At 45.6% G+C, this 14,718-nt stretch overlaps 1 protein-coding gene across 3 annotated transcripts in view; it reads right to left on the bottom strand.

Moving 5' to 3' along the window:
- Dnajc25 (DnaJ heat shock protein family (Hsp40) member C25) overlaps positions 1-13,260 on the bottom strand; it is a 30,775-nt gene extending 17,515 nt beyond the window's left edge. Inside the window, exons 1-2 of one of the 3 annotated variants that reach the window (XM_006538276.4) lie at positions 13,014-13,260; positions 12,776-12,849 (exon numbers count right to left, since the gene is read on the bottom strand). Coding sequence is in view for 1 of the 3 variants with exons in the window: in NM_001033165.3 (NP_001028337.2) it covers positions 4,502-4,828 (327 nt within the window). In the remaining 2 variants the exon portion in view is untranslated. Of the gene's footprint in view, positions 1-4,501; positions 4,953-12,775; positions 12,850-13,013 lie in introns of those variants that run through there. The other 2 variants (XM_006538275.4, NM_001033165.3) reach the window with 2 other exon arrangements.
- Positions 13,261-14,718: the final 1,458 nt, after the last annotated feature.

Below are 14,718 nucleotides of genomic sequence, written 5' to 3'. Positions count from 1 at the left end.
AGATTGATTATAAGGTTAAAGATCTTTCTGCTATGCAGTGAGTTCAAGGCCTGAGTAACTTAGATGGATGTTGCATCAAAATTATTTTTTTTGTTTGTTTATTTTTCCAGACAGGGTTTTTCTGTGTAGCCTTGGCTGTCCTGGAACTCACTTTGTAGACCAGGCTGGCCTCAAACTTAGAGATCCACCTACCTCTGCCTCACAAGTGCTGAAAATTACATTTTTTAAAAAAACTAAAATTGAAAAACAGAGATGGGTTGTGTGTCATGGAACAGCCTGTAAACCCAACCCTCGGGAGGCCAAGGCATAAGGAGTTCAAGGTCACCCTCAGCTACAAAGAGAGTTTGAGGCTTGCCAGCCTAAGCTATAGAAAGCCCTGACTCCAAACCAAGCCAAACCAAAATAAATAAATAATCTAGACCAACAGAGTGGCACAGCCTTTAATGAAGAGGTGGAGGTAGTAGAATCTCTGTGAGTTCAAGGCCAATCTTGTCTGCATAGAGTTTCAGGATAGCCAAAGTTACATAGTAAGACCTTATCTAGGGAAAAAAGAAAAAAGAAAAAAGAAAAAAGAAAAAGAAAGAAAGAAAAGAAAAGAAAAGAAAAGAAAAGAAAAGAAAAGAAAAGAAAAGAAAAGAAAAGAAAAAGTTCTGGGTATATAGCTCATATACAAAATTCAATTCTTGGTTTAAAAACAAAACCAAAAAACAGGGAGAGAGAGCTGTACCTCCACTGCCTCCCCACTAGCACCTCCTGTCAGCTCAGGAAAGGACAGTCAGAAATCTGGTAAGAAACCTGCAGTGAGTCACAGCACAGGGCAGGGAGCGCAAGATCCTCCTTTTGCCAAATTCTCTCTAAGTGCTAGGAGTTCTGCCACCTCAGCCACTGACAAAAAGAAAAACAAGCATTGTTCTGGTGAAGCCTCCATTCCAAGACAGATCTAATCTCTTTACACGCTCTAACTTTTAATCAGATAACCTTCACAGCAGAATATTGCTGTGACCTTTCCTATGTTCTTGTCGGGTTGTGAAACGTTGTCCGCGTCTACGTCTTCATCTCTTACCGACCATAACTGTTAACTGAATCTTTTCTGGCTGTTCCTGCATCTGCTCACTCTGCGCTATCTCCTGGTTTTGGTTTTTTAATCCAATTTTTACCTACATTCACAGTTATTTTTGCTCTCATTTTAAAGCCCTAAAAACAATGAAAGTGGGAAGCACAGGTCTCCTCTCCTGCAGGCTGCTTCACTCCCAGCCGTCCAGTTCATATTATTTGTACTACTCTAAAATCACAGTTTGAGTCAAACAGCGGGAACAGTTCTAATTTCCATCCTGTCCCAACTGTCTCCAAATGAGAGTTTAACTAATATTCACTATCTGATGTGCCAGACATTGTGCTAGGTCCTGTGGATACACATGACAAAGGGGCATGTTTAGTGCAAGAGAAGGAAGGGTTCCTGAAATTTACACTCAGTGTGATAAGTGCTATAGCCACAGCAGTTCCCACGGCCAGACTAGAGTGTTCCACCCCAGGAGACTCGGCGCTGACTGAGCCAGTGAGTCCACTTTCTTCCAAAGTCTAGGATTTCTCTCAATTCCCAACAGCCATAAAAGCACACCACATCACACTCACTGTGTGAGATCACAACTGTCTGGAGTCATGTCGTGACCCAGAACGGCCTTGCTAACAGGAACCAAGTGTAACCTTGCATAGCATCTGCACATGGACGGCCTCTGCCCTCCCTCCATCACCCACCCCTTCTCTGGGTTTCCCTCAATCTCCTCATGCACAGTCGGACTCACTTGTTCCTAAATTAGTAATGACCACGGGTCTTACCTTCTTGTCTCATTAATTGTACTTATTTTTAATACAAAAACAAAAAACAAAGCAAAACAAAAACAAAGCCCACCTTGCTCCCCTTGCTCTCAATATGAGCACAGAACCACAAGTCCACTGACGTCAAACACGAATGCAGTTCCCATGTGGAAGATGTACTTATGCTCAACATTTAGGGACAGGCTTCTGGGTGCCATTTTTTTATCCTAGAGTCCAGAGCCCCTGGACCTCAATTTCCCCTACCAGTCTACCTGACCAGTTCCTAGTAAAGTTCATCTATATTTCTTCTCCCCCACAAATCCTTCTTCCACACTAAAGATATGATACAAACAAACAGTGATTATATCTGCATGACCTCCGTAGAATAACTGGAAGATCAGCCCGTCCTACAAACTGGATGGCATCTTTATTAAGTCTTTGCATTACTCAGAAGTGTTATTCTTAGGCAACTTTCTCAGTTCTCCATTACAACAGAAACACAAATCAGGCAACCTATTTGTCTTTGACACCACAGCTTTTAACGTCCTTTTCCAGCTGAAGGCAATATAAAGAGCAGAGACGAGCTTATCAGTACTCCATTGAGAAGCTGAAGCTATGTTCAGATCTAAATTCTAAACAGGTATTTTCAGAGTTCTGCTGTATCTTGACGTAGTTCGGCTTGGGAGCTGGGGCTAGAACACTCCCCAGGGCCTTCTCCTCCAGTGCCAAACTCCACAAGTTTCTAGTTCCCTGCTGGGAAGTGTTCTGAGTGTTCTGAGTGTTCTGAGCTACTACAAACACCTTGTCAGAGTCAAGTAAAATGTTACTTTCTCTAGGAACTCTAGGTATTTGGGAGGAGAGGGGGAAGGTTGGTGGTGGTATGTATGTATTTGGAGACAGGGTTTCTCTGTGTAGCCCAATTATCCAGGAACTTGCTTTGTAGAACAGGCTGGCCTCAAACTCAAGAGATCCACCTGCCCCTGGCTCCCAAATGCTGGGATTAAAGGCGTGCACCACCATGCCAGACAACACACTTTATAACTGCCTAGAAGCCCCTTGGCCTTGAGTGGACACATTGTTTTACCTAGCTTTTTTATTTTCTGATAAATCAGTTCTAAACTTTAGAGTAGAAACCTTTAGAAGCAACAAACCAAAACAACCAAACAACCAAAACAACCAGATTAGACTTTGGAAACAGTGTCCCTAAGAAAATAGCATAACTATTTTGAGTCCTAGGAGTACTTCCATTGAGAATGTCATCTGCTGGCACTACACTTTAGTCCTGGCACTTGTTCTCAAAGTTCTTATGAACACCTTTACCATTCCCCCGCCAAACCTACCCACCCATCTCTTGCCCCACAAAACCTAGGCGAAGGCGACAGTTGCCAGCACTTCTGCTCCTATCTGTCCTGGCTCTCTCAGCAGAGCCCCCAGTGCACCTCGAGGCCCTTGGAAGGTCGGGCAGCATAGAACCACACGTTCCTCAGCAAACAGTTTGGGGTTCATGTGCTGAGTGGTTCCAGGGGGAGCAAGTTCTTTCTGGTTTTTTTGAAGCCTGTTCTCTCAATCACTCATTCCTCTAATAATGGGGACTAAGCCTTCAAATTTCTTTCTAACTGCTCGCCCATACCTCAACTGAGTGCCAACAAAAACTGTACTCTCACTAGCTGGTGAGAATTTAGTCAGTGAAGTACAGTCTTAATAGCTCCAAACATCAAACTGCTCTAAGCCTGAAAGAAAGGGAATTTGACTCCGAATTGCCAACTCTGTAAAGCTAATCTGGAGGACTAATCCACCATTAATGGTAATACAGCTATCCAAAGTAGTCATTACAAGAAGGCTGGAAAACAAAACAACAACAACAACAAAAACCTAGGAAAGAGACACAGCTATGATGGAAACACGGCTATGACTGACGCTGCAGTCTTCCGATGGGGCTCTTGAAACAGAAATACCTCCCTCAAGCATGACATAACAGGTGATTTTTTTTTTTACATATACTGCAGTAATCAAAGAAAAGGGGGTCAAGCTAAATCCTCCTACATGCACAGCAGGCAATAAAGCCTTTGTCAGATCACTACACACGTCCAAAAATTATTTTCCTACTAGGAATTCTCAATCTTCTGCCCCAAGTCAGAAACAACTATCCAAGGTCACTCAGGAGTTGTCAGAGCCAAAAGTCACAGTCCAGTTTTCGGACTGATAGTTCGCTGTTTGTGTGTGTGTGTGTGTGTGTGTGTGTGCGCGCGCTTCTAGATAAATGTCATTATTGACATTATCCCAGAGGCCAAACTTCTGTCCTATCAAATTGGCATGATCAGTTGTTAATACTCAGTATTTCAGACTTTTCTGTTCTATGTCCTATCTCAGATCCTAGCACTGACAATCACCCTGCTTTCCGAGCATGCACCTCAAGTAACCAGAATGCTTTTTACACCAAAAATAAAATAAGTGCAAAGCTTTGCATAACAACTGTCCAAAAACAGAACTGGCTGTCCTCCAAAACTGTCCTCGAGGAGGTGGCCATGCTGGCTAGCGGGCCAAGGTGGCTCATTCCACGGCCACGTGGGAAACGTGGACCTCCTAAAAGTCCAGGCGGCAGCAGTGTGCTGGGGTCGTAGAGGACCTGATCACCCGGCTAGGAGACCCAAATCCCCAGCCACCCATCAGCGCCCGCGAGCCTCACCTTGAGCGTCTCGTAGGCGGTCGCCACTAGCAGGAAAGCCTCGGCGCTCGGCGGCGCGCCCCCGGGGCCGTCCCCGGGCTCGGGCCGGTAGCGATCTGGGTGGTAGCGCCGGGCCAGCTGACGGTAGGCCCGCGCGATCTCCGCCTTGCTGGCCGAGCGGCTCACGCCCAGCACCTCGTAGCAGTCGCGCGTGCCGCAGTACAGCCCTTCCACCAGGGCCTCGGCGGGCCGCGCCAGCAGCGGGACCAGCAGCAGCGGCGCCAGCAGCAGCCATGGGCGCTGGCCGGCAGCCCCGGGTCCCCCGCGCAAAGCGAGCCGCGCCGCCATCCCCGCCTCGCTCGCCGCTCTGCCAGCACAGCGGCCGCGGCTGCTCTCCTCGGCGCCGGGCTCGGCCCCGCAGCCCGGTCCACGTCAGCAGGCCGCGCCTGTGCGCAGGCGCAGGGGGCGTGGCGCCGCAGCCACTTCCGTCCCCGCGCGTTGCTAGGAGAGAAGGACGCCTTAGCCTCGGGCGGCTTCTGTGTGTTGTGGAGCCTGGTAGTCTTAGTAGCTCAGCGGTCTTTTCTGAGGCAGGGGTAGGTGTCTGTCTGTCTGAAGCGCTCCTAGCCGCCTAGTGCGGCACAGTCCACACGCAGGACTAGCCACACGCCACCTTCTCGACCTCGCTACTTCATCCGCTGCCGTAGGAACTCTGGGCACTGGCATCCTGTCTCCAGGCCTGGACATTGCCCCCCCTCTAACCCAAACTGAAGATGAACTTAGACAATTGCACTGTCTCTCTCCCAGGAGCCCTGAAAGACCGTGGCCTTTTTGTTCTCTGTTTCTCTGCTTATTTATATTTTAGAGCAAACAATTATTTGCCCGGAGGATGTAAAACGTTTAGTAGTACCCCCATACGGTCCACAAAAGTGCCTGTAACACCATTATCCCTAATTGTGACAATCAAAATACAGCTTAAGATCTTGCAAATGCCTCCAGGGAAATCAGGAGGTGGAGTGGGGAGAGGACGTGCTCCATTAAGTTTAAATTTCAGATAAACCACAGTTTTTAAATGTGTAATTTATTTGTTGCTGTGACCAAATACCTGCAAGCAGCAACATCAAAGATGAAGGATTTATTTGGGTTTAGGGTTCTAGGGAATACGGCCCCCACAGTCCAGAAGGCCTGGCAACAAAGTTGCTAGTTACACATTATCTGAAATTAGAATAAAGGAATGAAAAGGGTGCCAAATTTATTTTCTCCTTTTTATTTGATCCAATGCCTCACTATGTATGATGGTGATGTGTCCATGTTGTTCTTACCTCAGTTACACCCTTCTGGAAAACAGCCTCACACACACTCAGAGATGTGTTTCCATGGTGATTCTAAATCCAGTCGGGTTGATAATGAATGACCAGTATATCCCACATGACTGACTTTATAGTTTCCCAGGTCTATGATGGCAACTGGCTAACAACTAATAGATAGGGATCTATCCATTGGGATTGGTCTGTACACCAAGTGAAGATTTGATAGACAATGTTAGATATTCAGGAAGAATACAATTAAATTTTTCTAGTATCAACATGGACTTTAGCCTCTATAAACCTCAATTATTTCATTTCAAATAAATTCAAAGTGAGCCAAAATACCAATACCTCTTTCAAGACGGGGAGTTTCTATTAATAGTCACATTTGCAGGTTTGACGAGTACTCACACTGTGGTGGTTTGAATAAGAATGGTTGCCACAGGCTCCGATACTTGAATGCTTAGTAGCCAGGGAGTGAGGGGATTCTTGGTAAGACTTGAGAGAGATGGTCTTGTTGGAGGTAGGCTTTTGAGTTTTTCAAAAGCCCACATCTGCTCCCCCTCACCCCCACTCTCTCTCTCTCATACACACACACACACACACACACACACACACACACACACATACACACACACACACACACACACACACACGGGGGGGGGAGAGAGAGAGAGAGAGAGAGAGAGAGAGAGAGAGAGAGAACTAAACCTGTGAAACTCTAAGCAAGACTCAATGCCTTCATTTATAAGAGCTGTCTTGGTCATGGTGTCTATTCACAGCAATAGAACAGCGACTAAGACAGCTAATTCGGACCACTGCAGGATGTCTCAGAATTAAAATTTTTCAAAGTGTAACCAGACGGTGATGGCGCACCATACCTTTAATTTCAGCACTCAAGGAGGCAGAGGTAGGCAGATCTCTATGAGTTTGACCATAGAGTGATCTACAGAATGACTTTCAGGACTGCCAGGGCTACACAGAGAAATCCTGTCTCAAAAAAAAAAAAAAAAAAAAAAAAAAAAAAAAAAGTAAAATAAAAAAGTTTCAGGGGCTGGTGAGATGGCTCAGTGGGTAAGAGCACCCGACTGCTCTTCCGAAGGTCTGAAGTTCAAATCCCAGCAACCACATGGTGGCTCACAACCACCCGTAATGAGATCTGATGCCCTCTTCTGGTGCGTCTGAAGACAGCTACGGTGTACTTACATATAATAAATAAATAAATAAATCTTTTAAAAAAAAGTTTCAAAGTATATATATATATGTATATATATATACACACACACACACACACACACTTTGGCTGATCTACAGTTACAGTTGTACACCAAGCTAGCCTTAAATTAATTTGTGGCAATCTTACCACCTCTGCCTCCTGAGTGCTAAGGTTAAAGCCTGAGCTATCCTGCCTGTCTTTTTTTTTTTTTTTTTGATGTGAGTACACTGTAGCTGTCTTCAGACCCACCAGAAGAGGGCGTCAGATCGCCTTACAGATGGTTGTGAGCCACCATGTGGTTGCAGGGAAGTGAACTTAGGACCTCTGGAGGAGCAGTCAGTGCTCTTAACCACTGAGCCATCTCTCCAGCCCTTATTGTTATTATTTTTAACAGTATTTTTTAGAAGCTGGCTTGAACACTGTTTTGAACTTCTTCCTGGTGATATTTATCATGTGTACCTCACTGCAAGTTGACTAATAACTGTCCTAATGATGCGAGAGACATGGTTAGTAGTGTGGAAACAATATCAATTTCATAGCTAGCACTATTTTTTAATTTAGCCAGACTTGTATGAACATAATCTCTTTGGCCTTCTCAACACATGCCCACTTTTTATGAAGAGGGAAGAGTTGTAAGTGATGTGCATCCCTGTAATCCTAGCACTCAAGATATAAAGATAGAGGATTGAGATATTGAGTCTAGCCTGGGCTACTTGGTACAATCTTTTTGAAAGAAAGAAAGAAAGGAAGGAAGGAAGGAAGGAAGGAAGGAAGGAAGGAAGGAAGGAAGGAAGGGAGAAAGAGGTTAATTTGTATTTTACCCTATTGTTTTTGAAATCCATCCACCTAAGAAGGAGAAAATTCTCCCTGTGTTAACTGCAATTCTCCTCATATCCAGCATTTGGCACCACTTAACTAACTAATCACCACAGGAAGCAAGTGGTCTTTCTGATTTCCCCACTCTTCTGGCATTCATATTTGGAATAAGCAAAACAATACTAGTCCACACAACCCATCCCTATTGTGCATCTATATACTGTATCCCCTGGACTATGGCTTCTTGCTTGTTGCCACTAGAAAGCCACAGAAAAATAGAGCTAGGCAGAGATTTTGAAGAGGAGTCTTCCTGGTCCTGTTTCCCCGCAGCTTGTTCCCATGCACCCAACAGACAGCATGCTGGTTCCCAAACTGTCCACCAGAGGGTGCTATCACTCCTGCACAATTTTGCACGTCTTCTGCCAAAAATCCATACTTTTAATGTTTGCCTAACCTTACTCAGAATCTATGAACTACTTTTCTAATTCCAAGAGAGTCAAATGAATTAAAGGAGAAATTTAAATTTAAAATCAACCCAGTGCCTACTCCTGGAAAATCTTCTATCAAGCTGAAAGCATTGATCTTTGTTTGTTTGTTTGTTTTGTGAGACCCCAACTTAGAGTGTTTCTCCCTGGAAGGTAAAGCCCCTGGACGTTCCCCAAGCTTGTTTTCCCTGATCTCTAAAAATACAGCTAGAAAAAAGCTCTTTGTTCTCTATAGCTAGCAAAAAGCCTTTTTGTTTCTATACTTTACAACTAGAGATGTAATAATTGTAAAAGACCCAGCCAGGCACTTGCCTGGCTTCCTGTGCCGAGGACACGGAGATAAAAATTCAGAAAGAACTCACTCCCCACTCCTTCTGCCTCATAAATTTCACCAAGGACACCCGAAAGAGCAGAACTCTGCCCAGCTTCTCCCACTCCTCCCAACTCCTCCCAATTCCTCAGCTAGCTGTTAAAAGCCCCCTACTGTCACCGCTAAGGGTTGAACTCCCCTGCCCTGCACAGTGGAAGGAGTTTGCATTAGGTGTGGTTTTCTCTCGAGTCATTGGGGTGCTGGCCAGCTCATCCCGGGACTTGAGCAGAGGCCCAGCTTCGGGGGTCTTACAGTTTTAGCTAACTATACTATTTAAACTCTGGCAGGTTTAATAGAGAAAAGATATTTGAAAGATCTCCTAATTTCAATTAAATCAGATTTGGTGACAGTTTCCTGAAATCTGCCCTGGCTGTTAAACACTGTATCCTTCTGAAACAAAACAAGCCTGGAACATGAAAAGAGATATGAATTCTTAAAAAGAGATAAACAAAAGATATACTAAGAGGATATCCACATCACTGAACAACAAATGATTCAGCTTTTCAGCCATGTCTGTGTCATTGCCAGATCCCTTGCTTATCAAGAAAATTTTATTGGCTGGTGATAGAGAAGGCTCAGTGAGTATCGGCACTTGCTACCAAGTCTGACAACTTCTTTGATCCCTGAGACCCACTCAGGGAAGGAAAGACTTCTACAAGAATGCTGTGGAATACACATGTGAATGTGCATGCACACAAGGGTACATGCTTGCACATACACACACACACACACACAATATGATTTTTTTTCTCCTGAAAGACCCTGTGCCCTCAAAGTCTTTGGCTCTGATCCCACGTCTAATTGAATGTAAGCAACCTAGACCACGTGAAGCATAAACTGTCACCACTGTCAAAATAAAAGTTTCAGCGAGACAGACAAAGGGTATTTTCAAGGGTGAGGATGTGAGGAGGAGGCTATGCCATCAGGACTCGGTGCCACACGGCTTAAGCTGAAAAAGAAGTGCTACGGGAACCTCCTAGCGCACTGTGTGACTAATCAAAGCAAAACAAAAGCAAGGGTAAAGTGGGAACCACCAGAAATGACCATTTAAATACCAGCACAAAATAAAACATCACCATCTGAGGTGAAGATATTTAAAAGAATCATATGCCTGAAAACACTGAATGGAGAGACCCAGGGTTAGGAACAGTTAAAGGCCGAGGGGGTAAGTGGGAAGATCGGGATGGATCCTGGTGCCCAGACACCCAGCACCCAGTTTAGTAAAGAAATGCATCTCTCCCCCTCCCCCCTCCTCTCCACCCCCCCCCCCTGTGTGTGTGTGTGTGTATGTGTGTGTGCCCTGTGTGTGGGAGGAGGCCCAGAAGAGAGCACCAAATCTCAGTGAAGCTGAAATGGCAGGCAGTTCTGAGCCATCATCTTAATTGATGAACAATTCATTTAAAAATGTTAAACTTAAAAAAATGACCTAACTCTTGGAGTGCAAGTCCCAAGGCAAAAACCACAAATAACATGAAAAAAGCAAATCAAGGTGACCTAACTCCCTGAAAGTCACTAATTCCACAGTAACAGCCAGCCCCTGTGCAGGACTTCCTGCTTGAAGGGTAGACAAATCAAATTGTGTTCACGGAGTAAGCATTTGGACATAGTACAAAAGTCCTTGTTTGTTTTCTACATAAGAGAGTAAATTAAATTAGTCTTGTGGTTTGCTGTTGCTATCTTGAGATAAGGTCTTCCTATGTTGCCCTGGTTGGACTGGAACTTGCTATATAGACCAGGCTGGCCCTGAGCTCACAAAAATCTTCCTGCCTCTACCACCCCAGTGCTGGGATTAAACCCCATCAACACCCAGTTAAATTTGTCTTCTTTAAGTGGTGTGAAAAGAAAATTCTAAAACATACTGTTACACTTACAAAGTGAACGTCAGGTTTTCCAGGCATTGTGTAACAGAAAAGGAAACATGTTGGTAACAATTCTTTCTAACGCCCTGGCTCCCATTTAGGGTAAGAGGGAGCTAAATTCAACAGAAGTTTCTTCCACAGTGATTGAGCACCCTGCTGAAACTTGGCTTGGAGGAAGCATGATGATAAATATGGACACACTGGAGCTCCCATCCCCCACAGCCCGGCCGGTCCATGAACCCTGCCCCGTGCATTCCTCACTCATTTTCATTCTGGTTATCACCAGCCCTGTACCAGTACATCAGGTTCTTTCTATCCTAGGATCTACTGTGGATTCCCAGCTTAGAGCCCAGGCTGCCATAATCTGTGTATTAGCCCTGCATCCTCCGCACCCTCCTCTTCCTCCCACCCACTGGGGCTGCTTTTTCTGGAAACAAGCTTAAAAGAGTAATAATAAAATCTGAGTTAGGAATTAGGTTATGAGATACCTTCTTCATGTATCTTTGATTTATTTTTTTTCCCCTGCAATTTCCCTAGGGAAAGGACCCCATAGATTTAGAACCATTCAGGTTTTTTTTGCCTGAAATATCTGACCTGAAACCTTGCACTGGCCCACAGTTATAGTTCTATAACCCCATCTGTTTCTTTCAAACCATACAATGGAGTTTCTATATGTAGTCACTCTGTAGACCAGGCTAGCCTTGAACTCAGAGTCCTTCCTGCCTCTGTCTCCTGAGGGCTGGGATAAAAGGTGTGCATCACTAAACCAGGTAATACACTCCTCTATTCCTCTAGCTGTTTTTATCTGTGGGGTTCCGATTTGTCCTGAGGTAACGCTGTGATGAGTTTAGCCCCTTCACCAGTTTCCACGGACAGCTGAATCATCCCAATATTTAGAAATAATTTAAAATGACTTTTCTAATTATCAAGGAATTATAGTCTCTTCTCTTTAAAAGAATGGTTACCCTTATTTCTGTTGTGTGTTAAGGTCAGAGGACAACCTGCGGGAGTCAGTTCTCTTCCTATACCCATGGGTCACAGGGGTCCAAGCCAGGATGGCAGGCTTGGCAGCAAGCACCTTTACCCACTGAGCCACCTCAGCAGTTCCCTTCTTCCCTTTTGGGTGAACTAGGGAACTCCATCCAGGTTCTCTCAAAGTAGTTCACTTCCTTCTTTGATGCCTTGGATCTGCCAATATTCATTTCTAAAGAAACTTCAGCTTTGACTCTATATGTCGGGTTTAGCAAGCTTTTCCTTGACAAAGATGGCTCCTCTTTTTTGGGGGGGGTTGGGGGGAATTTTGAGACAGGGTTTCTCTGTATAGCCCTGGCTGTCCTGGAACTCACTCTGTAGACCAGGCTGGCCGCGAACTCAGAAATCTGCCTGCCTCTGCCTCCCGAGTGCTGGGATTAAAGGCGTGCGCCACCACGCCCGGCTAAGATGGTTCCTCTTAATACGAAGTGTGGCCCATAGTTTTAGAAGTGGGAAATATTCCATTTTCTTGTGTAGAGCCCCTTAGCTTCATACAGAATCAAAACCGATTCTTGCTTTGCAAGAGAGAAGGAATACCGGAAGTAGCCCAGTGAAATTAGAAGATGAAGACGCAGTCCTTTCAGGAGAGCAGCCTCCTGTTATCAGTGGCAGAAAGATGGACACAGGTGCAAAGAAGTTTGTGATCTCGATCATTAAAAGCTGAGATTTTTGATCCACGGCTTTGATGTGCTCATGAAGCACAAGGTCCAGATCAGCTGCTGAGAGCAGAAGCGAAAGCAGAACCCAGGTGGGAGAAAGCATGTGGAATTCTTGTGTGCCCCTGTGTTGTTTGTGATTAGAGGGACACCCGTCAGGTCAGTCTAGGCTGTGTGGTTTACTCTAGAACTATTCATCTGCACACAGTGTGGAGGAGGGGAGGTGTGGAGGAGGGAAGGAAGGTGTGGCGAAGGTAGAGGCTGCTTCATTTCTGCTAGGCTCTCAGAGGATGGCTGATGAGGTGGGGGCGAGTGGGGGAGCGGATAGGGGGAGTAAAACATAGAAGCTAAAATCACCTCCCTGAGAGTACTGACATCTGAACTAAACCAAACTGCACAGCTCCCCCACTCTTACGGTGCTAATCAGCAGACAAAAAGGAAAACACCTCATACATTGTAACAGTCTGAGAGGCCAACTCCCAACAGCTGCTGCTTGTTCTGGAGAGCGGCTGTCCCCACTGCCTGGCAGGGGAAGGGAGGCAGTTAGCGTCACCAACCTTGAAGTTCCGGCTCCAGCAAAACCCAGTCTCGGACAGGAGGACTCATCTAGGAACCATTTCTCCTTTAAAGCCTTCCAGACAGATCAAAGAACATTAGATTAATTTGACAATTCTCCATCCTAAGCAAAGCTTTTAGCAGGTTTCATTATCAGGAAAAAAAAAATCTCACTTCTACCTCTTAGAAACAGAACATGGCGGGGCCAACAGGGTAGGGCGTATGAGTCACAGGACTGACCTTGACTAGAGAAGGTGAGAGGATACAAAGGCTGGAGTTTGTGGTGAAGTTTGCCATCAGAGATGGACCAGAAGATGACACTGATGGCAAGCAGAGATCCTGATGTGGGTTCAGAAGGCCACCCAGGGAGTGGACCCTGAAGATACTTTGTACCTAAAAGATCCGTATTCAAAGGCACGTGACAGGAAAGATAAGGGCACACAGGCCATTTAACTTATATACACATATACCTCACACCCAGGTCACTGGTAACAAAGCAGGATTAACATTTCCCTGTAAGCTTTAATTTTTCAAAACCTACTTTTAATATGGGTTCTCAATTGCTTTAACCTCCCTTCTAGCCCACCACCCACCAGAGGTAGTGGAAAAGAAAGGTTATTAGGATACAGGGGCGGGGGATGGGCGGGGGATCTGTTTAGAAATTGTTCTTTGGGGCAAATCCCTCTGCGTTGCCAGAAGCCAGCAGTTCATTCCCAGGATTCAGCAGCGGCAGCTCGGTCCGCTCACAAATACTTCACGAATATGCCAGCAGTCCAGTCAGCAAACACCAATCAGCAGCAGTGGCGCAGCCCAGCAGAAACAGCCAGGCCTCCGCTGAATTGGCAGGAGTCATCAGGAGTAATTAGGACCACCAGGGACACCAGAAGTTCTCTGTCATGCCTCTCTGAACGAAGCAAAGATCAGTGAAGACAGGAGACCAAGAAGTGTTACAAAGCTAGCTATGCAAGCAAGTCCCCTGTCACTGTCCATTGGGTCCTATTTATACTCCTTCCAAACATTACATGTCCACAGGTCTTGCCTCAGCATGTGAGTCTGTCAGCAAAGTGCCACTTGAGTCTGCATCATCTGACATCACTCTGCCACTTGGCCTGAGTCCTTGGAAGTGGCAAGAAGCCTCCAGAGTACCACCAGAAGGTTTTTGGTGTGTTTTTCTCTATGGAGTCATGACAAACAGAGCTCAGCTACACATTGTAAGGTGAACCAATACATGTGTGTCATTAGGAAAGGATCCTTCATCACACATCCTTTCATGTGCTTGCTTTAGCAGAACATCCTTTCACTTGTGTCTGCTTCAGGAAAACACTCCTTCACATGTTTTCCCCAGCAAAAACATCATCTGACACAACTGACTTTCCAAAGAACCCTTATGTGTCCGATTCATTTCCCTGTCTCTCCCTTCTGTGATCTAAGAGTCTGAATATCCTCAAATACACTGGAGGCCTAACACTGAATTGTGGAGACATTTCTGAGGTCATAGGTCCTGAGGATGGAGCCCTCATGACTGGGACTAGTGCCCTTAACAGAAGAAGCCTGAAAGAGTTCCTCCCCTCTCCGGTAAGTGAAGACCCACAGGCAGCGTCCCCGGAACTGCTATGTAGATCAGGCTGGCCTGGAACTCAGAGTGTTATTTGTTGTCTTTTGGTTTTCAGTGTGTGTGAGTGATTTGCCTGCAGAGGACATCAAATCCCCGGGGAACTGGAGTAACCTAATCGTGAGCCACTCTGTTTAACTTTTGACCCTCAGAGAACCGTAGTGGGTTTCTGCTTCCTTTCGCCTCACACACTCATCCTTTTCTGTTGAGAACACCCAAAAATCTATCCAGTAGTTTGGCTCTGAGGCCATTCGTGGTTGGCCAGATTCCCTGAATCCACAGTCCGTGTTCAGACCCCAGCAGCTCTTTCAGCCTCGTCTGTTGTAGCTAACC

Source organism: Mus musculus, chromosome 4 (assembly GCF_000001635.26).
Source record: "Mus musculus strain C57BL/6J chromosome 4, GRCm38.p6 C57BL/6J".
NCBI classification, from domain to species: domain Eukaryota; kingdom Metazoa; phylum Chordata; class Mammalia; order Rodentia; family Muridae; genus Mus; species Mus musculus.
The sequence above is the reverse complement of the archived record's forward strand: the minus strand, read 5'-3'. Positions and strand labels throughout refer to the sequence as shown.